General features: G+C 43.8%; 2 protein-coding genes across 3 annotated transcripts in view; both read right to left on the reverse strand.

Annotated features, from left to right (window-relative positions):
• The window catches only part of kat6a (K(lysine) acetyltransferase 6A), a 29289-nt gene extending 5689 nt beyond the window's left edge, over positions 1-23600 (reverse strand). Inside the window, exons 1-16 of one of the 2 annotated variants that reach the window (XM_079251268.1) lie at positions 23485-23600; positions 20625-22087; positions 9228-9336; positions 7969-8084; positions 7526-7607; positions 7181-7295; positions 6610-6923; positions 6394-6506; positions 5470-5585; positions 5030-5171; positions 4153-4314; positions 2910-3003; positions 2560-2791; positions 2116-2308; positions 1338-2027; positions 1-256 (exon numbers count right to left, since the gene is read on the reverse strand). In XM_079251268.1, the coding sequence (XP_079107394.1) occupies positions 1-256; positions 1338-2027; positions 2116-2308; positions 2560-2791; positions 2910-3003; positions 4153-4314; positions 5030-5171; positions 5470-5585; positions 6394-6506; positions 6610-6923; positions 7181-7295; positions 7526-7607; positions 7969-8084; positions 9228-9336; positions 20625-21386 (3496 nt within the window). In that variant the 5' untranslated portion in view covers positions 21387-22087; positions 23485-23600. Of the gene's footprint in view, positions 260-1337; positions 2028-2115; positions 2309-2559; positions 2792-2909; positions 3004-4152; positions 4315-5029; positions 5172-5469; positions 5586-6393; positions 6507-6609; positions 6924-7180; positions 7296-7525; positions 7608-7968; positions 8085-9227; positions 9337-20624; positions 22088-23484 lie in introns of both variants that reach the window. The other variant, XM_079251267.1, reaches the window with a different exon arrangement.
• The window catches only part of cdca2 (cell division cycle associated 2), a gene marked incomplete at its 3' end in the record, with an annotated part of 32360 nt that continues 26991 nt past the window's right edge, over positions 22023-27391 (reverse strand). Inside the window, exons 15-17 of the mRNA XM_079251714.1 lie at positions 23485-23766; positions 23116-23230; positions 22023-22087 (exon numbers count right to left, since the gene is read on the reverse strand). Of these exons, the coding sequence (XP_079107840.1) occupies positions 22023-22087; positions 23116-23230; positions 23485-23766 (462 nt within the window). The remainder of the gene's footprint in view (positions 22088-23115; positions 23231-23484; positions 23767-27391) is intronic.

Raw genomic sequence — 27391 nt, forward strand, 5'->3', positions numbered from 1 at the left:
CGTCCTCCTCTGAGTCTGTGAGGTTGGAATGGCGCACCCTTTTGGGCGACGGTTGCGACAATCTGAGGGCAGATCTTGCTGGGGGATAATGTCGCATCAGGTGGCCTAGGGACGTCTCCTCTTCCAGTCTGGGCATGGGCCTCTCAGAATCGGAGTCTACAAAGGGCTCATCCAACACCTCTGTGGTTTCAGAAATGGTCTCTGTCACCACGCTGCTTTGAGGGTGACTGCGCCGAAAGCGAGGCCTCTTCAGCGGCTTCTGGGTACAAACACAGTTGTGGAAAAGTTAATAGCTTCGTTTCCATCACATTTTTTTTGCAAAATAAAAGCAATATTTGTACGTTTCCACAAACAACAATTGCGATTTACGGGTGTTTCCATTGAACAGCGTTTAGCGCATTAGCCTCAAGTGTTGTAATATCTCGTTACTCTTGTGAGATTTTACAAAAACTGCGATTCATGTAAAGTAGGCATGTAGCGTTATTTTGGGATTTTCTACTTGCTGCAGAGAGTTTGTTACAGATTTTCAAAGCTTCTCTCCAAAACTCATACCATCTAAAATTCGCTGTTTGTTCCACACCGCGCCATCTTTACCGGAATTGAACTGGTCATGACCCCCCACGTCACGTTCGGGGACACGTAAATGTGAAAAAAGTGTTTCGATTACACTTTTGTCATATGTGATATTGTGATGTATTTCGAACCGTCTGGAAAAAAATACTCATGAGAGTGTAAAAACTTTTTTAGTGTCATTTGAGACTTTTTTTTCGAAATGTAGGCGTTTTGATTAACGATTTTTTTATTGCGATACTTAGTTTTCGTGCAATTTCTAGGTGTAATGGAAACACACCTAATGACGGAGCAAAGATCCAAACTGGGTTGGATTTCTGTCTAAAGAGGAAATGAAGTAAAGCTCAGTAGGGCTGCGACGATTTGCTTTTGTCCAGATTCGATTAGATTCTGATGTTTTGGGTGCCGATTTAATTTAAATTGCGATTCTCACAATTCTTCAATATTGCTGATTGTTGTGGATTAAAAACAAAATAGGTGTATAAAACCTTTTTTTTTTTTATTAGTCATTTTTCTTGATTTCAATTAGGGAAAAAAAAACACAGTAGCCAGAAGATCATTCTGCTGCAATAATGCCCAAGAAGACAAGTAAAAACAATAAAAATGACAAAGAATTTATAACGGATTATTCTTATTTATTTGAAAAAATAGATTATTTTGGTTAAAAAAATCATTTTCAAAATTGTGAAACAAAAAATCCCAAATTCTGATTTTTCGATTCGATTTTCCCACCCCAATGCTTGGTAAATCCCATCTTTGTCTCATACCTTGCTTTTGGGCGCCTTTGGGAGAATGGGAGGGGAGGATGGCCGACTCTCTTCATCATCTTCATCCTCATCGTCATCCTCGTCCTCTTCACTGCTTTCACTGAAGCAGCTCTTCCTGACAGAAAGACCCTCGCTTGTCCGAGGCATCATAGGAAGCTGCGACAGGCCCTCTCCAAGCCCTTCTGCAAGCCTGGGCTTCGGACCCCTCTTTTTCCTGGGGGGCCGGCCTCTTCGTGTGGGGGGTATGGAGGGCTGCCTGTCCAGGGTGTGAAAGGCTGCTGAGCTAGCTGGTCTGTTCAAGGTAAAAAGGGATGGTGGGCTGCTGGAAGACGCTGCTGTTTTCCCTCCCAGAGCACTCTCCTCATCTTCATCGTCCTCATCTTCCATTGGCCGAATCTTGGGAGGGCGTCCGACCCGTGCGCTGTTCTTAACTTTGCCCCATGGCCAGTTTTTGGGCGGGCGCCCCCGTGGTCTTCGCTCCCCATTTGTTGGTGGAGCGGATCGCTGCTGCTCCGGAATGACTGATGGACAGCGGACGGGAGGGGAGTTTGGAGAGCTTTGGCTCATAGGAAACCCCAGAAAGCTTTTGTCTTCTTCCTCTTCCTCCTCGTCGTCCTCCTCTTCATCATCCCTCATCTCTCCTTGTTGCATTTGCCAGGGCACAGCTGGGGCCTTGTGACTCGGTTTGACCTGTTCACATATTACAAAATGAATGAACCAATCCAAACGTAAAGCAGCTTGGAAATCAGTTCGCCATCTCAACAGTCACCATATTTACCTCTTTGCGATTGTCTCCCTCTGGTCCTTCGTCTTCATCATCGTCGTGCCCTTCTTCATCAGAGACCACACTGTTTGTTACAATGACCGGAGTCCAGCGCAGACACTCTGGGTCGACCTCCAGCTGCCGTGGCCGCGCCTTCAGACGGGCCATGTGGCTGGAAACTATCTTCTCTCGTCGCACCAACACAAGTCTGAGGAAGCAACAGCAGAAACAAACAGCAGCTTCACAACTCTGCCTCCAGGTTGCGCTCTACACAAGTGAAGATGGCTTATGTTTATGTTTGACTTCTATATTTTGCCAACTAAATCAACACAATGTACCAGAACCTTTGCAACCTGGAGTAATCTTCCAACCACATTAAACTACGGGTGATGCCCATCTTTTGCATCACTTATACATTAAATAGTGAGACGTCTTTCCAAGTATGACTCCTGCTCTGACCTTTCTCCTCGCTGCTCCAGCATGTTGAGGCTGTGCAGGGTGGTGGTGATATCCTGCGGGCAGATCCCCGTCAGTTTACTCAGCTGCCGTATCGTTATCTGTCGGTCGCGGACCTCATGGAGACACTCCAGCACCACACTGCGCCAGTACGCCATGTAGGACAGCCGACCCAAGTCTGACAGAGGCTTCTCTGGAGATCCTGGTTGCCCCTCTCGCTTTGACAGCAAGTAGCCTTCAGAGAAAATAGACAAACACTATTAGTCCCACATAGCACACATTTGCATCATTAATTTGTCTATAAAAACAGCTGTAAACAGTCATTGTGCTTTGCTCAAGATCAGCATCCTTACTGAAGTCGATGAGAAAGCGGCCGTAGCCTTTGCGCTGGTACTGTGGAAGAATCATGATGCATGACACGTTGTACTTCTGTTGGCAGTGCTTCTCCTGGAAAGGAGGGTAATACACACATATTTAACCATAAGAGTGGAAAAATCCAAAACACGCATCTAAGACTTGTGTGGATGTACAGCAGCGTGTACATGTTGCTTTTTATACAACCTAAACAGAGGAATGAATGAAGGGTTTACACCTGTGAGGGACAGACGCTTTTACATGTGAGTTTTAGTTCATTTATTTATTCTTTAAAAGTAACAGTACACATTAATATACATTAGACATGTAAAATATGAGCAGTTTAGATCATTAAATTTCGCAATTTAGTCCATTTCATTCCTGTCTCTTCGCGAGCAAAGTCAGCTGCAGCAAATCTCCACACAAAGCCGCAGCACAATAAAAACAAAGTATGTAAAAGTACAAGTAAAGAGCAAAGTTAAGCGTAAAATCAACTTAAGATTAATAACTAACGTTGTTCAGTGCATAGCTGATTCAGATTCTCCCACAACTATTAACCAGTTTACTGATGACCAACATCAACAATCTGCCATCAACTAAGGACGAACATTACAACTGAATAAACCATGAGGACGGGCCTGATTTTCTAACAACTATGATTTTTTGTAAATAAACTAAGAAGAGGCGATTCTTTTTTATTTTAATATGTGATGTGTTCCAGGAAGGAGGAAACAGACTAACAATAAGCACCTCTTCATAGTGGAATATGGTGGTCAGCTCTGGAGCGGGCTCTAGTGGACCTGTTTTGAGTGTCTTAATGTAGTCTTGCAGTGGGACAGGAGCTAAACTATAGAAGATTAATTGTGCTTTCATAACTCATCTGACCATGTTTTTGTAAGATCCTGTAATAAACGGATGTTTTTGGTTCTAAATCCTGAAGCTTTTAGGACTCGTTTGGAGGTAGCTTTGACCGACAGAGTTGTCTTAAATGCTGATGCACAACTGGTTATGCAGCACATCATGCGATCAACAACATGATTGTGAAATTAAAACACATTTTGTTTGAATCAGATTTTAAATTGTCTCTGATATAACTTCAATTGGGAACATTAATTTAATCGTAATATGTTTAGTTTGTCTTCAAAAATTGGTACATGGGAAAGAGATGAAGATGCAAAATTGAGATTTTATACAGCTTTGCTGGGAAGCTATGGGGCAAGATGGACTGGAAGTCCACTGTACCTTGGAAAAGTAGCCGACAAGGTGGCAACCTTTGCTGTCATTCTGGGTCAGGACGTAGAAAAGAAAGGGCTCCACATCATAGTAGAGGGTCTTGTGGTCCAGGAACAGCTTGGCCAACAGACACAGGTTCTGACAGTAGATTGTGCTCACATTTCCATCCACCTTTGTGGGATTGGAGAGTAAACAGAAATCAGTACAAAACAGTTTTTTTTTTCTGTTTCATACATCGAGCGAAAAGATCTGGAGAATAAACACATTTAAGTTGGCACTTGCGCTTCAATTGTGTAAAAATTAGAAGGTGTGATCTTCACAGTGTCTCTAGAGATTAGCGAGTAGTGGAGACAAACAAATGGTGAAGAAGAAAAGGAGGAAGGCAGGCTGTGGATGGCAGAGTGCCTGTTATCTCTGCTTTCTGATGAGGACAGACTGCAGAGGAGGAAAACAGAAGCTGCAGTGGTCATAGCCTGCAGACAAAAATCCACTGACTTAGTATGCCACCATGCTTCAAAACACAGAGGAACTGCAAGTTATGGGTTAATAATTGGAACATTTTTAGGATAATCAATTTTCCTAACGATAAAAACAAAAATATATTACTTTACTTTAGCAGGCAGAGATGTCAGATAATCACTGCTGGGAATTTTAGCAGTTATCACCATGATGGTGAGATGTATTAATGTCGTCTGTCTGACAATGCATATATTACTTTATCTTAGCAATAAAACCGTTGAAACAAGTCTTTTTGTTGCCATCTGGGGGTTCAGCCGAGCTTTGTTTCACTGTCACGCTTTTGTTAACCATCATTCAGTCCTCTCCCATCTCCAGGCTTTAAATTCATTTATCTCCACCAAGTCCCTCTTCCAGAGCAACTCCTCACCTCAAACACAGAGACTTCGTCCTTCCTGTAGATCTCGTTGGCAGGAGGGTGGAACCAGTTGCACTTCTTCATGTGCTGGTAGAGGATGCTGCGACTCTTCATGTAGCGTAGGCAGAACTCGCACAAGTACAGCTTGGGTAGTCTGGAGAAGGGGAGAGGAAGGAGAGCAAAGTGAACGGCTGAAACATCTGGGTGGCTTTTCAGCTGTCTGCTGAAATTTATGGCCAGACAACAGCTGGTTTCACGTGACAAATTTCAGTAGTATGAAACAAAAAACACGGCCAACCTGCACCCGGCCAGTTACCTGCCAAAGCAGCTGTAACTATAAGCAGGCTGATAACTGAGCTCCTATAAAGCTGCTGGTAATTTCCACACCTATAAACAGGACTGGGAGCCGAGAGCATGAGGTCATCGTGCTCTGTGATGCTGTGTCAGCTCACCTGCTGTACTCCTGTGGGTACGGAGACGAATACCAGGTCTGGATTTCAAACTTGCCAAATTCGATGACTGATGGACAGCGCATCTGAGGGTCTGGTGGACCCGTCACTCCGACTTTCTGCAGGGGGAGGGAGAGACACCACAGGTCAAATCCAGGTTTACTGCTAGAGGAATTAAAAGCTCGTAGTAAAGCTGACAGATCACCAGGGGTCACTGTCTTATAACTTCCACACTGGTGTGAAGAGCTCTTCAGCACATAAGCCTTTAACATTTAACTACTCAACTGATCTTTATTATGCTTAACTAATCTGTTCGATCATGGGTGTGTTTACATTAACCAGCCTTTAGCTTTCTAATCACACAACAGAAATGAGAAATCCAAGCAAATTTCAAATGACACCACTGCAGCATAAACCTGTCATAACAATGCTTTTGGTCCTGGAATGACCTCTTGTTATTTGCATCCACCAGTCGCTTTAAAGCCAAACCTTTGACCCGGGGTGTATCCTGGATTCATCATCCTGCTCTGGCCGTGCACACTGCATCAATGCTAATGACTGATTTTAAAACCCGTGTGGAAAGCTGCCGCTGCTGCATGCCAAACGAATTTGCTCTTCGGGGATGTTCTCACAGATCATTGGCTATTCCACCAAGAGCTGCACACTTCCTGCAGGAAAACAATCCAAGGCAGCAACTTCATCGCTTACAAGCCACCAGCTGTTGACTCCACTCCATCTGACCTCATTCTCATCAGCACCGAAACGAAGGTGGTGCTCCACAGAGTCACCCTGCAGCCCGGCACACTGCAGCGCTAACAGGACACTGTGTGTTATATTAGTCTCACTAACACTGGCTTCTCCTCTGCAGCTGTTCCCCCCCTCCGCCTCCTCTCTGTTCATTCACTGCACTCTGACAACACTCGGTACCTGAAGTGCCAGCTCCTGGATGTGTCTGAACAGTTCAATGTCCTTTTCTGTCAGGTTCTCATGGCCGGGCAGTTTGTCATCGTCTTCACGCCAGTCGCTGCCATCTTGATTTTCTAAGGATGGGAAGACATGAGTCCACGTGATTGCAAATCCAGCAATGCCCGCAGAAAACGACCAAATATGGCTGATAAACTTCGTTAAACTCCTGATCTCTACCTCCTCTATCGTCTCCATCTTTGCGGCTGCTTTTCTTTCGAATGCGGCACTGCTGCGAGTAGTCCACCACTTCCTGCCGGGCCTTTCGGCCCTCCGGTGACGGCGTGAAGAACTTTGTGAGGGCATCGATAAGGCCCTTGGTTTTGTTGTTAAAGCGCAGGCTGCTGTGCGACTGCTCGTCGTCCCCGCGCATGGAAAAGAGCAGCCGGTCGTCGCCAGGGTAACCCTCGCAGGAGGAGCTGGATGAAGAGTTGGCTGATGTGGAGCGCCTCCGCCGACCTCGACCTCCCAGTTTCTTGAAGGGCCGCCCCGGCCTGTGGAGAAAGGCGGCAGTCTGGTTAAGATTCCAGGACATAATGGTGAGATGTTTCCAACATGAAGAAGCTGCACTGGTTAGAAAGCTGGACAACAGCAAACAACTTTCCCTTCTGATTTCATTGAAGATCAATAAACTTGTCTTAGTTTTTTTGTGTGCTATCCTATCGAGTACTGTAGCATGAACACAGTATCCTGCAGCAGCTCTGCTCCTGCAGACTGCAGAAGATGCAAAAAGATGAAAGCTGCTCTGTACCTGTTCTTGGACCGCCCCAGCGGTGCGCTGTAGCGCCGTTTGATTTGTTCTGCCTTTTCGTGTAAAAACGTCTTTCCCTTTTTCCTGGGCTGACAGATTTGACAAATCCACATGCCTGGAACAGACAGAAAAGACATGTTCTCAAATAAACTGAGGAAATTAATGTATGGGGGGGGAAAACATGCTTTTTTAATCCATCATGTCTACTACAGTGGTCAAAATAGTAATGTCAAGATTTTATTAGTTAATATCACAGGTAACGGGATAATGAGCAGTTTGCAGAGGCTGCAAGTAGGTATCAGAAAACCAGGTTATGAGGTTAAACCAAGAATCTTGTTGGTTTACCTTTAGGCATCCGCGTGAGGGGAGGATCACAGCACTCCATGTGGAAGCCCCGGTCACATGAGTCACAGAACAACATGTTATCCTGAACAGACACATGAAGGTACAGATTAATACCAACACAAAAATTCTCACACATTCAAACAATAAATAAAAACAAAAGACAAAACAAAAAAAAAAAAAAACATGTAATATAAATATTACAGCTGTTTCTGTCCTCATTTGTGATTCTCATCATACAACGAGGCAGCGAACTGCTTATTCTGTTCTACACTCCCCGCTTGTCAAGTGGGAGAAAAGAGTTGAATCACACAGAGGCTGACTGGAATGGCTCAATCCCACAGACCACAGACATGTCCATCAGCATCACTATCTGGTACTTAAGTAGAGAGGAGAGCACTCAGAGATGCTGCCTTCCAGTCCGCCATCTTTATTCATCCACTCACCGCATTCTTTCCTTGATCCTGACAGCTGCTGCACGTCTTGCATTCAATGCACTGCCACCACAGAGCCTTGACTCGCGCCGTGAGCTCCGGGGAGAATTTGAGACAGGACGGGTGGCCTGCAGGTAGACAGACACACAGACAAAAAAAATAAATTAAATTAAATAAATCACACCATGTTTTCTTATTTTGGTGGCTGATGACTGACAGCCCTGACCCACTTGCGTCACCGTAAAAGGAAGAGAAGGTTGGAAGAAAAGAAATAAATAAATCCTTTCTGGATTTGACAGCGCTCCGTGAATCAAACCTGGCTGCAGAGAATGTTCAAACATAAATGACAAAATCTGTCAGAGCTCTGCGTTTGCTTTCTCGGAAGAATAACAAACAACACAGCCATGGCTGGGACTGAGACCTACTGAGGGAGGAAGAAGAGCTGAAACTCTGCTCTACTTTCAACCGCAGTGTCAGGCCCTAGCAGGAATCCTACAGTGTGTATCCAAATAAAACTACTTCTAGGAAAACAATCATTTTACCAATTTTTATGATAATAATAGAGCCATGTAAGAAAAAAGAAAAGAGGTCCTGAAACAGGGGCAGATATCAGAAAAATTATTAAAATAAAAACTATTTTAATTACATTAACTGCAGAGACCGTTTTAATTACATAATCCATTTAATTTAGCAGTTACAGTTAAAACAGAGTTGTTTAACGATGCAGAAGCGGTGATAGAAAACATAACGATGACTTCTGACATAAGGATAAAGTAAAGTCATTCACTAAGAGCATTGTTTTTCAACCACTGTGCCGTGGCACACTAGTGTGCCGTGAGCAATTATCAGGTGTGTCCTGAGAAATTAGCCAATTTCCCCTAATTGGTCTAAAAAAGCAGCTCTGTGTTCATTCAAACAGTGAAAGATAATGAAATTCCTTCTTCTTGTGTTTACCTGATTTCTATTCAAGAGGCTTTGACAAGATGGACTTTATATTATTAATGTGTACTTTAAAAAAAGAAAAAAATAAACAAACAACATTTTGGTTTGTGGTGTGCCTTGTGTTTTTTTTAGTGAAAAAATTTGGCCTTGCCTCAAAAAAAAAGGTTGAAAAACACTGACTAAGAGAAACTTGATTGGTCAACATTTATGTTGTTGATGAAAATATTTACTTTTGTTTGCTTTCACGCACAAACACATCTGCGTTATGATCTATGAAACATTGGAGCAAAGCGGGGGAACATGTTCAGGTCTTCAAAAGCAACACTTACCACTATTTCCACAGTCGGCGCAGGAGATGAGCTCCTCCGGCTTCTTGTCGCGATTCTGCTCCTTGGTCCCCAAACAGAAGCTGCAGATGGGGATGGGCTCGGCCACCGGCTGGTGGAGGGTCGCAAGAGAGAGAGAGGAAGAAAAGAAAAAAAAAGTCCAAACTGTCAGTTCACTTAGCAGCTTCATTGTACAAATGAAAACAACAAAGAGGCCGTATGTTTGCTTGCACATTGAGTAACTATTGCTGTGTGTATTAACAAGCAAACAGCAAGCTGAAAATCACACCAATACAGAGCGCGTCTCTGAGAGAGCAGAGTTTAGGGTCATGAGAGAGCTGCTGTGATGGGTGAGCTTGTTTAATTCATGGTGTGCCGCCATCGTGTGTCACCGTTACTGTTGACTCCTGTAACGCAGACTGATAGTGAAGGCTAGTTTACACCTAGTTCTGCGTAAAACATTCAGCGTCTCGGCTGAACATGCAAACCGTGCCGACAGATGGAGTTAAAAGAAACAAAGATTACACACACACACACACACACACACACACAAGTATAAAACAAAGCCAATGTTGTCGACATGACAACAAAAAGCTGTGCAAATAAGCATAAAAAGCCGACATCTGGTGCACTTCATACAGGCACAAGTGCTAAAGATGAGGGAAATGGGACTCTGCTTTAAAGTTTCTAGAGTCTGGAAGGCCTGAGGGGACTGGTGGCTCATCTACCTCAAGTTACGCCACATTTTGTCCCAACTCGGACAGCGAGCATACAAATGGTTAAGTGCTGCATCAAATGGCACAAGAACTTGAGCTGTTGTAATATTGTACGGTGATGTGAGGTGCTTATAAACCCAGAAAACAAAAATCTCCCCTATGTTTTTATAAAAACAAATCTAATCAGGGTGAGCAGTGATTCCAAATGCAGATGATTTTGATATCTATCAAAGGCTTTACTAGAAAATAAAACAAAGTGCACTCAAAATAGCCCATGAAGAAGAGCGCGCTTGAACATTTCCAAGATTGGCACTTCAGAACTGAGCATTGGTGTGAGAGAAGCGGCGCTGACAGACACTTGGAAGGGCTTCATGGCTGCATGGGCGATATGGGGAGCACTGTGCTTACAGCATCTGTCGCCTGACTGTTTCCTCAATCTTGGCTTTACAGCAGATCAGCAATAAGAAACGCCACTGGTGGAAACTGGTGCGTGACATCTGGGCTGATGCCTGCCAGCAGCCATATGAGAAATTCTACAACAAAGCAAAGGAAGCTTCTCCAACACAAACCCTTGTTTGACTCGGTGTGCACAAAATCCTTTATTTCTGCTTGAAGGCAAAAACACTCAGTTTATGACAGCTTCTGCATGTAAAAGCTAACCTCTACAGGTCCAAGAACGACATAAAGTCACAACCATAGATTGTATATAAAGAGATGGACGGAGCCGCCGTGTCGTCACCCATTGGTTTCTGAAGAGCAGAATTGAAGCTCGGTGGGCGGTTCCGACCATCGCCATCTTGGCAGGGATGTGAATGTCGTCTCTAACGGAAAATACAATTATGGGCAAAGAGGTGAAGCTGAGAGGGGGGCTGTGAGCATCATGGTGGAATATTGACATCGAACAAACTCCCAGCTGCCTGTAGCTAAGAGCTTACCGAGCTAACCCGGAGACAACAGGAGCTAACCAGCTAACAGAGGTAAGCAGGCTAAAGCTAAGTCACGTTGTTAACCAGCTAAAAATTGCGGTTGTTCAGCGTTCTTACTTGAAGTGGGACATCGGGTGCCTGTCAATCAAAAGGACACGCCCCTAAATATGCCAAATTTTGAGATTAAATTACTTTTAAACGTGAGTTAGAAAAAAAATTCACTCCCTCCACAGTTGTCATGAAGGTAAACCTGACCTATAAACCGAAAATGGATTTTTGAACCAGGCTGTAAACATGTTTATTTCTGCCGTGAAGTTGGCCATTTTAACATGGGAGTCTATGGGGATTTGCTCTGTTTTGCAGCCAGCCCCTAGTGGATGAAGGGGGAACTGCAGTTTTATGCACTTCCGCATAGGCTTCACTTTTAACCCCGCAGGTTGCCTCTAGGTCACAATTTTAAGACAGCAATATCCTAGAGGGAACCTGTTTTGAATTAAATTTAAACCTCAAAATGAGCTCCCAGAACGTCAGCAGCTACATCAACATATTCACAACCCAACCATGAAGAGGTTTAATGCTCTGCTCACTTCTCCCTCTTTGTATTCAGTCATCCCACATCATCAAATCACTTACTAAAGTGCGAAAACATAAAAAAAACAAAAAAAAAGTCTGTGGCATGAACACTTCACTGTTACTAGGCCCTCGTGCAAGGTGCTTGGTGTCTGGTGGTAATGAAGTACAAATATGAGAAGCAAAACTACTAAAAGGTTTATTGTGGAACACTTTCGAGAAAGCAAATGAAAATGAGGTGCAGTGCAACCTTAGACAGGTAAAGCTTGCGTATCATAAGTCTACCACAATGCATTTGGGAGTAAAGCATCTAATAGAGGGTCCATTAACAAATCCGCAATCATGATTATAACTACAGACATGTTTCCCATCGGTTTTATTGAAGGTGATGGCTTTCCAAGTTTGAGTAAAAAAGAACCATAAGTACAAGACAGAAGAAACTGTCTCTCACCACAGATTCGTGAACAGCTCTTATAACAGAGTCGTATGTAAACGTCACACGTCATTACGTTCTCAGCTGGAAAATGATTTTCTGCAGAGCGAGGACATGGCAGAGCTGCACACTGCTGAAAACCATGGGAAATCCACAGCTACAGAAGACAAGACTAGCAACAGGGTGGTACCCCATGCTGAACAGCTGCTAGGGGTGGGAAGGTATCTAAAGAATGCTGCGTTTTCTAGGCATTTCCCTTGATATAGCCATCCCACTTTTTGACAACCTGTAATGCTGCATACTGAAGGCATTCACATTTTCGGAGATGATCTCTCAAACACTGCAAACTGTTTCTGCCAGCAACTTTTGCAGCTCTCCAACTCATTTAGAAAGCTGTAGTTTGTAGATCAAGCCAACACTGGCATGTCAAAGTTAACCCAATTCAGCTGCTTTCACTTGTGAGTGATCTATTCAGGAAACACATACAGTGCAACACATGACTCCATCATATACCAGTGAACCACCATCTGCATTGATGGTTGATGCTTTATTGAAAGGCAGACAAATTAGCAGACTTGCAATGATGCGGCACTCATGCATTTTACTGGGAAATAAACCATATGACAAGATAAGTGTGCATAAATATCACCACAGGTAAGCCACTACCAATGATGGTTGCTGACTATGCAAACTAATTACTGTAGGATTAGAAAATGTAAACAGGTTTATGCACGTCTAACAGAGCCAAATACCATAATACAAACTTTATTAACAAAAAACAAAAACACAGACTACATAAGAATTTTCATTGACTTTAAAAGGTTTTTCTGCTGCACAACAGTAAAGATGCTTGTAGCTGCAGAGAGCCAGGTAGGCAACTTGCACTGGCAGGGAGAAGACAGGGACAAGAACTTGATTTATTGGGTTCATTTCCTTCTGACTCAAGCTGCTTCCAACACTCCCCGCTACCCCTTACCCACCTAACACGACACAGCGCTCAAGAGAGAGAAAGAGAGAGAAAGGGAAGGAGAGAGGGAAGGAGAGAAATAAGAGAAAGACAATGAGAGTGAAGGGAAATAAGAGGTAAACATGGAAGGGGGGGGGGGGGGGGGGGGGGGGGGGGGGGTTATAGAGAATAAGAGGTGAGGAGAGGCAGATAAGCAGACAAGCTGGGAGCTAAGAGGAAAACAAGCTTACTAGTGGAGAACTGTTTTACATTTTTGGATATGAGAGGGAAAAACTAAGAATTATATATTAAAGAGTAATTCTCGACAAGAGTGGAAAAGAAAGTCATCAATTCCATAATGAACATATATGTGAGGAAAAACAGCTGATAAGAAGCCAAACAGCATACATTTGTAATGTGCAAAAATCCATGACAAGAAATGGAAATCAGCAGCAAAAGGGACAAAAAAAAAAAAGGAGAAGGAGAAGAAGTGTGTGAAAAAAAGTAAAGATAGAAATCCCAATCCAGAGGGCAGAAGAGGGAAAGGAGATGGAAAGCATGAGGAGGGAAAAGCGGCAGTCCTCTGAGCAGCCTGCATGCGACCAACACCTCAATCATTCCTGATGCTTAACCCCTTCCCCGCCAGAGGAGGTCAACTGCTCCCACTTGCACTAGGAGTCCTCGAGTAAACACGTGCTGGAGGCAAGTGAGCGTCGCCTTTCACGCACACACCTCTCAGGCTACAATGAAGCTTCAGTTACTAGCTGTCATTGTAAATTAATCCCCAGCAGACACTAAAAAATGAAAAGCTAATCCTCCTTCTATCACAAGGATACTGGAGCCGCAAAACACCATCTTCACATTCCTCCCGAGAGCCGTTCTTCCCCGTTTTCACCCTTTTTCTAACTCAGCCTGAGACGGTTGCCAGGACCGCTGATGCACCACAGCAACACTCTAGAAATTTCCCACATCGCCTGGCTGTTTGACTTCAGTCATGACCGACATTTTACTTGAGATGCAAGTGTGTAGGTATATGTTAAGCAAGCCTGGAACAAACTGCACTGACAAATGCTGCCATCACCACATACAAACCTGTCTTTCAACTAACAGGTTTCTTTCTAAATACACACCCAAGTACAAACGGACAGGTGAGAGAAACCGTGTCTGACCCAGTTGACACACCCCACCTGTGTTTTATGATCCCAAAACCACATCAAAGCCAAAATTGCTCTTGAAATCCTGCAGAACTGATAGCATGTTTTTGTATTGCATATAATCTGAATTGATGCTTTTGGAGACACGCTGCATTATCTGAGACCTTGCATCTAAATAATAACTTATGGAACTCCTGACTGCTCCAGTTTTCCCTTTCTAAGACGATTTCTCTTCCAAAGACAGAGGACAAGCGGAGTGAGACAGGAAGGAGAGCAAAAAAGGAGAAAGGACGAAAAGGAGAAGAAAAAAATGGGAGAGGAAGAAAGGCGGGTATGGCTATGGGGGGGGGGGGGGGAGAGAGAAAAGTGTTGCTGCTGTCCTTGTCTCCGCTTGAGTCAAGGATCTCATTAACATGGGAGCCCAATCTCAGCTTCACACCCCCCCCCCCCCCCCCCCCTCTTCCTTCCTCCCCAAACACACTTCCCTTATGCCCCCCTCTCCCACCTCCTACACAAACTCATTGATCAACTGTTCCAGGGCATGCAGAGCAAGCGAAAGAAACACGTGCACTTGTTATAAAGAAATAAAAAACATTAGATTTGCTCAACACACACACACACGTTGAAGTTCTGTTTGTACGTATGGATGCACCTGGGACATCAGCTGACAAAGCTACAGTAGATCTCAGCATCAAACATTAAGGAGCCCTGGGGGGGGGGGGGGGGGGGGGGTGTCCCTCACATCATCACTTCCACAGCTGCTCAACATACTGGCTTTATTTGCACTTTGAGGTTCGCCCGCCGTATGCAAGACCCCGCACGGCTAAACCTCCCCCTTCACACCACAATCCCTCCACGATGAGCTCAAGCTAACTGCTTCCCATGGATGATGACGCCACTGCTAATGCAGCTTCGATGGACTCGTGGCTGGCTGCAGCTTTCTCTGGTGGTTCTCCTGATGCCCAAGGGGGTCATTGTGGAGGATCATGACTGAAACAACTGAACATGGCTGATGCTGAGGATGTACCCTGGCTCAACGCTGGGAGAGTAGAAACACTGTCTCCAGCATGTAGTTGGCATTTAATAAGCATGACAGAGACTTTCTGGAGTGATCTCTGTGCTGCTCATGCTGGTGAGCTCAGTTTTATTCACATCCAGTCTACAGGTAGTCTACACTAATTAAACAATGACACACGCATCATAAGTGGTCTTTGGTCAAGTTACCAAAGACTTCTTCATTGACAAACAAGCTCTTTCTGATTCAGTTACATTAATGAGTTTTATTTATTTATTATTAATGGGGGGGTCTGCAAGGACAGAATGCAACATATTCTGTTGTCAATGACTAAAACTGATAACTTTACAGGAGTTGAAAAATGGTGTCGGTAATATGCATCTGTACTGATGAGATCAACACTGAATGTCGCTGTCGTGGAAGATCTATAATAAAAGAGTGGGAGTTGAGGTGCACTCAATGACTAATATCAAAAAAAACAAAAAAAAAACAAAAACATACACTGATCATGATCCTGATCAAATACTGAATCAGTCTGAAACGTTCCTGTAGCTAAAGTGAACTGCTAAAATTAAAGTAGTATCAGTCATAATTAGGCCTGTTGCAATAAGTCAATTAATCGCACGATAAGAAAAAATGCGTCTAATAAGTTTGCCAGATGCAATCATTTTCATTTGTCTTACTTTTCTTGTGCCACATTTGTATTAAGACAATATTAATTAAACACGGCAATACAACAAGCTTCCATCTGCACTCAAAACACAGTCATAAACTGCAGTTATACCAGCTGGGGGAAAAAAGGGCCTTAACAGGCTAGCTTCATCTTCCCGACAGTCCACGATCACTGGGTGTTGAACCGACAGATTAAATACAAACAGGGCAGTGCAAAATGGCGTGCACTCAGACAGCATGGTTGGTAAAACCACACTACCCTTTAATATTGTTAAAAATGCGACATTTTGAAAAATGTTGCACACATTTCACAGCCAGCATGACTTGCCTGGATGAACAAATATGTTACAAGCGGCAATTCCACAACTTAATGACATTAAAAATGACATTTTACCATTCCACCACTGGTCAAGTCCAAACATGTCCCCTTATGTGAGCTTCACCATAGACTATGTAACTGTGCTCATCCAGACCGGGGACTGGATGAGCATAAACTAGTCTGTACATCGAGCTAAATGTTCTTTAGAAATTAAAGTATGTTCATCTTTGAAAGGATGTACTTGCATTATTTTAACAACAATAATCGCTTTGTGCAATATCGTTTATCACAATGATTTCTGAGACAATTAATCGCATGGCAAAATCTGTTACTGTGACAGGCCTAGTCATAATGGTTGACATTTGAACACTTAAACTTACTGACTACCAGCCATTGCTAGAGCAGAGCCCCATCCTGCTGGCATTTGAGCATTTTGGCTCTGTGTTTAGGACACACAGAATATTGAGTTCAAGGATTAGAGAAACTGCAAAGGACTGCATTTTTTTTTGCGTACGTCTGGCAGTGAACGTTTTCATTTGAAGAGAAAAGGTGATGAAAAGGTCTTTGGGAGCCAGTGGGTTAAAAATAAACTTCTACATGAGGTGTAAAAAAAAAACCAAACAAAAAACAACTGAATATGCGGTTGCAAAAGTCAAATCAAAGAGTGGGATGGGCCTTTCAAAAGCTTGAGATGTGATACCAGTTAGCTGAAGCACGTCACGAAAATGTGAGGCAAAAATAAAGAGTTTCAACAGGTTCCCAATTCCTGAATGGATGAGTGTAAAATCTCAAGTCCAAGAGCGGCTGAGAAGAGGCATTTATGGCATCTCATGTAGTCATTTCTCACTACTCCTGCTGTGCTGCACAAAGCCTGAGAGTGTTACCGTCAACCCAGCAAACACACAATCTTCCCATCTGACTATATAACATGATGAAACAGCACCAGCAGATGGTGGGGAAAAAAAAGAAAAAGAAAAAAGGGAATGACAAAAAATGGCCAGACATGTTTCACCTTTTCAATCTGACTGAAACCAATCTGAAAGATTCCGGACGAATGTTTATGTGGACTCTGGATAAAGTGATCACATCAGTTTTATACACATGTAAGACAGATTTAATATGATTGTAATGCTTTCAGAAGATGAAGGGAATTCTTTTTCATTTTAAACCTTCTGAACATCAAAATGCTCAATAATCCTGAACCAGTGTCTGCCACAGTGTCGATTTGTTTTGCTGCCGCCATCTTTCCAAGTCTTCCCTGAAACCCGTTCCATCCTGTAACCTCCAAGTGTTTTAAACATGTGGTTACATATGATTGGAATGACTGTATACGGTCATATTTTCCTGCTGATCCGATCCTGGAAAGGTTAAACCAGGGATCCTCAGTCCTGGTCCTCGAGGGTCGGTGTCCAGCAGGTTTTCTGAGTATTCCCAATGCCACACACCTGATTCAAATCAATGTGTATTTAGCAGACATGTGCAGAGCCTTTCTGAGTCTGAGTCAGGGGTGTTCCAGCAGGGACACTTGGAAAACCTGCAGGACACCGGCCCTCGCAGACCAGGATTGAGGATCCCTGGTTTAAACTATCAACTGGACTGAAATTCATGGCTGACTGGATCAGCTACCAATCTTACATGACTTTTGTTTAGTTTGACTTGATATTAAATCAGATCAAAAGTGCTCCATGCAAGTGCAGCTAATGTTTGGGGGAGTTCTGACATCCCTGTTTTCCAAGTAGGGACATTCAGCCTTCTGCAGCTACAAGCAGGGACAATGTCAGTAAAACGTTGGGAAGCGCACATCTTAATGTAGCCGCTGTACTCGAAAAGGAAACATTAAATAAAACTGCTAACATTAGCCGACAGTGTTAAACAGGGCAGTGGGACATTTTGGAGGGAAATCTCGCAACAGAAACGACGCAAACAGAAAACACCCACTCTTACACACACGTCATCGCCGTCACACCGCCCAACATCAAGAACTCTGGTTCACCCCACTCCAGCTGTTGGAGAGAGGGCAACCAGCGGGCAGGAAGATTGCTTTTACCTATTATGATTGGATGAACATCTCTCTCTCTCTCTCACACACACACACACACACACACACACAAACAAAGCTATATACCCACACTGACATACACAATAATGCTCCACGTTAAGCCCATCCCATCTAATGGCTGTAGCTCCATACTGCTAACGGGCGCTCAGGGAGGCTATGAGGTTTACCATCTATATATCCATGACCCCTAGTTGACTTCACTCCCCCCTTTGCCTCCCCCTGCATGACCTGGCAATGACACCCTATTAGGGGGAGAGAAGGGAGACAAGAGAACCAGAAATAGGGTCTGGGATCTCTTTTGAATGGAGAAACCTCATGGAAGCATCAGCGTACTGAATACACAAATCTCCCTGCAAATGGGGTCAAAGCTGGTGCTCAGCCATTTGTTTTGTTTTGATGCCCCCCCCCCAGACTTCACTTATTTTTTTCTCTCCCCCTATCCTTAGGAAATCATAACTGTTAGCCATCATATGTGTGTGTGGAAGGTAGGAATACAGCAATGATGTACTGGTAGAAAACCAGTGAGCATGGCACAGCGATTATGCAACAACGCATCCTGGCCTTTTTTCTACGGCTTTATCTCTTTGGCACATGCAACACTAACCAATTGCACAAAATACGACTGAGCAACAATAAGAAAAAAGAAAAAACAACGAAGAGGATTGTGTGAAACATCATACACAGCTGTCAGCTTCATTTCTGCTGCAGCAACTTTTTCATGACCTACGAAGCCTGACGCCTTGCAAAGAAACAACCAAACCTCTCGATCCATGCTCAACAATTAATCCATCATTTCAGGCTGATGAATGATTTTGTTGATACACCAAGCTGGTATTGTGGGCTCCATCATTCCCAGAAAAATCCACCAGTCTGAAGCCAGCTTGGACTACAGATGCAATAGAAACTATGATAAAAAAATAAATAAAAAAAAGCTTGCATGAAAGGAAAAAAAAAAACAAAAAACAGTGAGCTGCTTGTGTGTTGTCATTTGGTTTGGAGACATGTGTATGAGAACAATCAGCAGCTGAGTCAGAGAGGCGGAGGTTGAGCCAAGCAGGTCACTGTGTTAGGCAGACCCCATGTGACTTGCAGCTTGCTCTCTGGGCTAATCCTTCTTTACACTTACACCTTCGTCTGGAAGTATCTTTACCAGGAAGCCCTTTGGATAACCCCTCCCACGAGACCCCGACAAAAGCTTGGGACTAGTCAAAACAGTGGGTAAACCCACCCTCATATCCTCCAGTTGTAAAAGCAGACTATCAGACATGATAAGGGGTTGCTTGGCTTGGTTGTAGCACTGTGGAGCTTTGCTCATGTTCTGGTTGGAGGAATACATGTTTTGAATGTCTGCAGGTGTCTGAAGACACTTTATGACAAAAGATTCTGGCTCTCAGTTCCAGCCCAACGTTTCGACTCTGCAACCAACAGCATGGGGACAAGTGTGTGTAATTATGTGTACATGTCTCTGAACCTTAAGACTAGAGGTTAGCAGACGGCTGCTCTCTCTGATCAGGTTACAGAGGTGGGTGTGTTTCCTCTCTCCTCTGTCGCCTGCATGTCTGCCTCTCCCCCCTCATGCTGCCTCCCTCACTTTTTTCTCCTGCTACTTCTCTGCCTCTTTCTGGTTACAAAGGCCTGAAGTTTGCGTCATCCCGGCCTCTCCCTCTGGCACCACTACAGACCAACTCTCTCCCTCTCCTGTCTATATTCCTTCCCTTCCTTATTTCCTTTCTTTACTCTTCCCATCTCCTGACAGGGAGCAGCCCTGCAGCTGGTCCACACTCGCTGCAGGAGGCTGGGAGCCATATGACTTTCTCCCCCGACCTACTCCTACTACTGGTCCTGCAATGCTGAAATCTGGCCTAGCATCACTCCAGTATAGTGCATGCCTGGACCACAGGAAACACATCTGCAACACCAACTCACACCCAACAGAACAGTCACGGTGAAGTTCATCACGTTTTTCTAAAAATGTGTCCGACCCCAAAATACAAGCGCTGACACTCAAAGAGACACAGCAGTTTGCCAAAAGACGCTGGTATATTCCCAGTTCTCAGACATTTCGAAGCTAATTCAGCACTTTGCAAAATGCTAAACGAAAAGCTAACAAAGGCCTCACAATCCTGTAGTAAGTTACAGGCTGAGAACTGAGTGGAGCAGAGAAAATGTGATGCCAATGCCTCAGATATTGTGTGAACTGCTAAGACTTTACTTTCACAAAGGCACGCTCACATTCTCTTTGCTGTTCAAGAAAGTTCACTGAGGAGCACGTGACTTTTCACAGCATCAACCACTGCTGCCATCAACAGGATATCCATGGCTTTATCAGCATTATTCACACATTGATTTTCTTACACCAGCTTCAAACAAAGTAATCAACATCTTATTTTCTGGGGGGGAAAAAAAAAGATAAGGAAATCTGGACATACCCAGACCACTGATACATGACAACTTGTGACAACTTGCAAAAATGACGTGCCCCAACACACAAATCAGCAGGTGTGTAAATGTATTTTACAAATGTGACTAAGTCTGTGGTGCAAATACACTGTTTATACATGTATTGATCCTGCATGCATGCACACATTACCTTGTCTTTCTCGTGTGGCAGCAGTCGGACAGGTGGTAGCGATTCCAGAGACACTGTCCCGGTCCCATCGTCCTGCGAGCTGCTACGGCTGATTTGTTGGAACAGTAGGCCCTGCTTGGCTACGCGTCCGTGAGCCACAGCCCTCTTCAGGGCTACCCTTAGCTGCTGGTGGAAGATGCCGGGCCCCACAGACCCACTGCCGGACAGGTAGGCCGCCACATCGGCCTGACACTTCAGGAAGCGCTCAATGTTCTTTAAACTGGAACCACCAGGCTCATGCAGACCTTCCAGCGCCCGCTTGATCAGTTTGTTCCAGTCAAGTCCTGGTTTCTTCCCTGAATGGGAGTGAGATGTACCACTACCACTGCTGCCACCGCCAGCACTCCCAGCTCCAGCTCCAGCTCCACCACCACCTCCTCCTCCTCCTCCTCCTCCTCCTCCTCCTCCTCCACTGCCACATCCTGCTGCTGCAGAACTTCCTCCTCCAGAGCTGCCACCACCACTCTTGGGTTTTGGCACAGCCAAGCGCCCAGGGTTGTCTGGGTCTTTGTAGGAGTTGAGACCCTTATTGGTGACCTTAAGTATGGTGCCATCCTTAACACTGAGCTCCAACTGCTCCAGAACCGTTTTACGGTCCAAACCGTGGGACATGGACACTGCATTGCAAATGCGTTCCTCTGACGGTCGCTGTTTTTGCTTCTTCACTTTCTTGATGGCCTCTAGGATCCACTGGGTGTACACTGGGTTTGCCAGTTTCACCATGGCTGCGACCTGGGTGAGTGCAGCGGCCTTGAGGCCTTACTGCAGGGGCCGCACACAGAAAAATAGGAAACTGTTAGCCAAGTAAAAACCTGGCCTGCGCCGTAGCGCCGCCTCCCCTACTCCTTTTTGCCCTCTACCTGTTTACTATCCCTTGTCCTGGGGTCGCACAGAGAGTCCCTCAGAAGCCAAGTATGAACAGCACGGAAAGGAGCAGCTGATCATAGCACAATCCCCCCCAGGAGCGCACCCTCCAGCCAGTAAAATTTGGTCCACCCACCACCCACTCTCAGCCAGGTAAAGGTCCCTGGTAAGATGCAGTGGTGGAGAATGAAGCAGCAGTCTATTAGAAAATTGAACTCCCACGGCACACACGACAAAGTAGATCTTGAAGATGGGCAGGTCTCACAAAAAAAAAGTGGTTTCCATTCAGACTTTTGTAAAGTCCAACAGAAACGCCGAATGTATTCTCTTTCCGAGCGAAGTTGAAGGTCGTCAGACCATAAAATTAGTGTTGAAATGCTAAAAGTGAAGGAATTACAGCAAATATGATTCCATGTCTTTTAAACTCCACTTCTTCTCTTGTCTTTTCCTCTTCCAGCAGTGGGGAATTTTTAGGTTTGGGATGGAAAGGATATCTCACCCCAGGGAGCAGCCTGGGCTGATCCCCTTCATGCCCACTGCACTTCCGCAGCTGATGAAAACTGAAAAGAAAAAAAACAAAAAAAATCAGAACATTTCAGAACAAAAAGTTGCAAATCTTTGAACAGGAAAAAATAAGGCAACAAAGTAATCAAAAATATTGTTAAATAGAGTGATGCTAAAATATCTCGAAAAAGAACTTTGCTAAACTGGTTCACCAGAAATTTCTCTACAAAGAAATAAAGATTTCCCTTTAAAAACATTTTATGTTTATACACATGAATCAACAACGCTGGACAATAGGAAGAAGACTTAGAGCTCTCCTGATACTACTTTCCTTATCGAACAGCTGATCTCATTTGGAAACAGCAATACATTTTGTCACTGCATGTAAATCACAGACACAACCCCAAGTCCAACAAAAACAATGTTAATGTATGACGCCATAACTTCTCATAAAAATCGTATCTGAATATGCAAATAGTCAGGCATTAACACAACAATCCCCACCGTCCTAAAAACTACACTTGCAGGTTGACAACCATGCCACCTGGGCTAAAATGTAAACATGATGTAGTCACAGCCCATACAGTTAGCAAACATTAGCTGAGAGGCTAGCTTAAAAAAAATCAGACCACAAGTCAACTCTCGCATTGCTATTTTATATTTACTGGTGCATTTAGACACATTTATGTTATTTTAGACAGCTAAGCATTTAACACCAACAGTTCCTGCTTACTGCTGTTACTTAGAGAGCTAACCTTGTAGGCTAGCAGACGGGCTAACATTACGGCTCTGTTACTAATGTTACCCGCTAACCTGAAACGTAAACAGCATGTAACGTGAGCATAGCCGACTGCCCAATACAAAAACACAACAATTCCCCTTTTCAGTCCACATTTCTCACAAAACAAAACATACCATCGCGGCAAATATGGGAAATAGTTTCATTCTGAATGTCATTCTGATGTTAAGGTGAAGCTCGCGGCCTTGCAAAAGGCACAATGCAACTTGCAGACGGCCATCTCGGCTAGCGGGCAAGTGCAAAACCCGAAGCATATCTCAGCAGCAGCGGAGTCTGCAGCTTTACATGATCCGCGGCCTTGTTCTCGGCATTCAGCATGGGCGATGGGTCTGTCAGCTAAGACGCATCCCTGCAAGCAGTCCCCACCTCGCAGACTTCCTCCCTTCTGTGTCGCTTCAACCTGCGGTGCTGGGAAGACAAGGCCGCCACAGCGGAGCAGCTAGGCCTCGGCTTCCCCCCTCCTTCTGTACCCCCCACCCACCTCCGCGATGATCACCATCCCTCCGTACCCCTCTCTCCCGCTACCTCTCGCGGTTACCCAGAAAAGCAGATCTGGCCCGGTTCTGGTTTCCGAGGGAAGCTCGGGTAAAGCGGACCAAGGTGGTGGGGGGGAACAATCTCATTCGCTTCCATCCAGCTTCCGCTGCTACTCACCGGAATTCGGGGTCGATCCGCCGTGAAGAAGGTGCCAGAACCGTGCGAAACGAAGACAACAACAAGGCTAAAAATGCAGCCAGAGACCAGGGACTCTAGAGCCGACGCCATTTTTGAGTGAAACAGGAGCACGGCTGGTGGGGGAGGGGGGAACACTGAACCGTCAGGCAGGGCCAAGGGACCGTCTGCATGGTGCGAGGCGAAGATCCAGGGAAGAAAATCCACTGCAAGGCGCGGGGGTGGCGGCGGCGTGCTGTTGCTATGAGAGGGGTGTGGATATTGCTTGTGCACATGAAATGGAAGAAAGGGACAGATGGTGCTGGTGTTGTAGGAGGGAAAAAAAGAGAGAGAGAGGATAGGTGTTCTCGCATTCTCTGCTGTGTTAACAGCTACAGGAGATGCAAGGGAGCGTCTGTATTTAGTCAAGAAGTTGTTTTAAAAAGGAGGGAAAAAAAATCAAAGCCAATGAGCATGCCTTAACGTTAGAAGGTATTTAAAGATCAAAAATAGACACCCATGCACATCCAACCTGCAGTGTATGGTAACATAAAGACTGTGTGTTTTTTTAAACTGAATTTGGAAAGAGGGCCACACAGATTCATTCCCAAGAGATGGGATGTTGAAATATGTAGCTGTGTGTATTACAGCACCACAGAGCATGTCATTATCTGCCTGTGCAGAGTTATTTGCTGATGCATTGCTCGTAAGAGTGTGAAACAGAATTATCTTTCCAACAAAGAAAATTACGTAAACTATCTGCAACCAATCCACCTTGGTCCATTTGATTTAGGGGCAGCTGAGTCTGACACCTATTCCTTATGATTTATGACTGGACAAAGAGAGTTTTTACAGCTCTGGGTGCAGCATCAGTTACGGCATCTGGTGACACGTGGAAGCAACAAGATGTAAAGGAATGATATTTATCTTGCTGCATTTGAATCTGCGCTGTGCTTGATTTAAATGTAAATTACTGTGAATGTGCAAAAAGATGCTCCATGATTTATGACCCTGCTGTGGAGAATTTCAAACAACTTAAGTACATCTTTCTACTTATATAAGAAAAACTGATTTTGCTACTTCAATTTCATGATACTCCTAATACAGCAGCATCCTCCTTTTTTCCCCTTTATGAAATCTGGCAGCAATATTCCTTTTCTATTACAGTGTAATGCCCAAAACTCCCTGAGTGAAAATTAAATTATCTGGGGCTTTGTGTAAAATGATGCGAGCAGCAGTCCTCAGAGATGGATTATAATGTCTTATAGGGAGCAATTAGACTTGATGTTTTCCCATGTTAGAGGTGTCTTGTCAGAGGTTGAACTGCTGTCAGCGTACTGGTGATCAAATAAAACCACTAAGGTCACATTTTACTCACTGTTTATCTTGTACTTCTGCAGGGACAGATAAATCACATTCCAAAGATGAGGCGCTAATTATAATTAACGGCAGTGTATTACAGAGATAAATAGTGTGAAGAGTTAACACATAAACGGCTATTAGTACGTCTCATGAGGATTCATATTACATTAGTGTGTACAGTAAGCCAGCTAACAGATGGACAATGCTCAGGAGAAGCTTGCACCGCATCTATTGCTCCTGGCCATGAATAAATAATGTCGTGTACTGTGATCCACAGCAGAGGTAATGTTCACCATCACACAAAAGCAGACAAGCCAACCAGGTGAGGCTAGAAGGTGAGTTTGGAATCAAGTTTTTCATGGGTGCAGCACACAAACTGGATTCTGCTGCTCATCCCACACATGCATTTCTATGTAGTTCCATTTACAAGGGAAATAACTTCCCAGTGTATTAAGATACAAAGAAGATCAAGATAATCCAACAAATAAAAATTCCCTAAATTAGTATTTAAGTTTATTCCACAAATTTAAAAAACATCATTATGATTTCAACTTAACCTGATTTCAATGATTATGCTGTATGTTGTTTCACTCACAGGTTTGCCTCAAGCTTTACACCAAGCAGTCTATTTTCCTGTGTGGTACTGCAACTTTGAGACTTTAGTGGTTAAACTTTAGCGGCTAAATAAACAATTGATGGGAGAGCAACTTCTCACTTTCATTTTCACATGACATTTATATTTGAAAACATCTTAGTTGAAACTTGTGGTTTGATGACATCATGCAGAAGCAAGTTGTTTTCTTCAATGCTGATAAAACATATTTGATGCAACTTGACATAAAGTTTTATTTGCATTATATTCACATACGTTAACTTTGTGCTATTTAATTGTAAGAGAATATGTAAGTAAAGGTTGCAGTACATTGGAGGGACTTGTGATGTTTGCCATCAATCATCAGATATGTAGATTAGCATAGCAGGTCATGTTGCTAACTCACAAAGTGGATTTTCTTGGGGGTATGTGAACACTGATACTGACTAAAATAAAGACAGAAGAAATCATTTTTGATGGCGTTCAAAGCTGTCACAATAAAATAACACAATTCTTGCATTAGCGTTTTGATGCTAACAACTTGTAGCCCACTGTTGTATGCTGCATCAGTCAGGACACGTCAACAATTATTTTTTCTTCATAGTTGCCAGATAGCACACATTTAGTGTAAGATTCATGCTGGAGCAAAATAAAATAAATAATAATAAAAAAAAAAATATATATATTTTTATTAATAGATACAATTCTGGGACTATTGAGGTTGAAAAATTAAGACAAAAATGTGCTGCCACATTGACAAAAGATGTATTTTCCTTTTTACTTAGTCTTTGTAGTGAAATATTTGTCTACAGCTGCTAGTTTGCTAAATTCCTGCTTAAAAATATTTTAAGACTGGAAGTTGCAGTATAGATTCTTGGCTTCTTTTTGGTCTTTGGTGCAAAGAAGGAGACACGTAATCCCTCGCTTCCTTTCATCCTTTAATCCCTTTTTTAATTTCTATTCTCCGAGCATCCACCTGCTTGGAGCCCTGAGCCCCCAGCAAGCTACACCAGTGTCCACCTGCCCCCTGCTATCCTCCCTTTTTCCCTCCAATGCACACAAACACACACACACACACTCATCCTGTCCACCTGATGTTTCACAGCACATTCTGCTTCTTCCTTCCTCTTCTGTTTTAAAAGTTAAACTTTTTCCAAACTAAATAAACTTCAAGCTCATATAATAAAAAAAAAAACCAAACATTGATAATAATTGGAACATTTTTTTTCCAAAAGAACTTCTCTAATTACTGATCTTGTTTTGATGTTGCTATTTTAGTTTTGAATTGTGAATGGGCCCAAATTCCTATAAATAGGTTTGGATGCTTTTAAAGTCACATGTCAGGAAGCCTGTTGTAAATGCACATGAAACATCCTCTCACAACCTGCTTGTTTTGCCTGAGAAAATGAGAATAAACACCAAGTTTAAAGTTATGTTTCCAAGTCAATTGCTGATTTTATATGAACTCACTTTGGCAGCTTTGATAACTTAAGTGTAGCGAAAACGTCTTAAATGTAGCAAATTAATCAGTCCAGACAAACCCGACTCTGTCAAATGGGGGTCTACTGATAATCTTAAAAGAGGGAAACAAATTCTCATCTCAGTGCTTTTGCTTTTTTACTTTATCACCATAAAATAAGGAAATGTGAGTTTTGGAGTGCAGCTGTGAGAAAGCGGTGATCGGTGTGACACCATCCGTGCACAACACATTTACAAGTTCCTGTTTTGTTGGGGAGGGTAGGTGGGGTGATGACTGTAGTGCTGTACTCAGATAGCCAGCCACTGACCAGTGGGTTGTTTTTTTTTTGCGTGTGTGTGTGTGTGTGTGAAACTAGCAAAAGCTTCCTGCTGTGGCTGGCTGGTTGCCAAGTCCGCAGACCTCAGTCCAACCATTCCAGACCCCCCCACCCCCAATGAAAACTCCAAACCCCACCCATCCTGAAAAGAATTGAAACA

Source organism: Telmatherina bonti (assembly GCF_933228915.1).
Source record: "Telmatherina bonti genome assembly, chromosome: 13".
Taxonomy (NCBI): Eukaryota; Metazoa; Chordata; class Actinopteri; order Atheriniformes; family Telmatherinidae; genus Telmatherina; species Telmatherina bonti.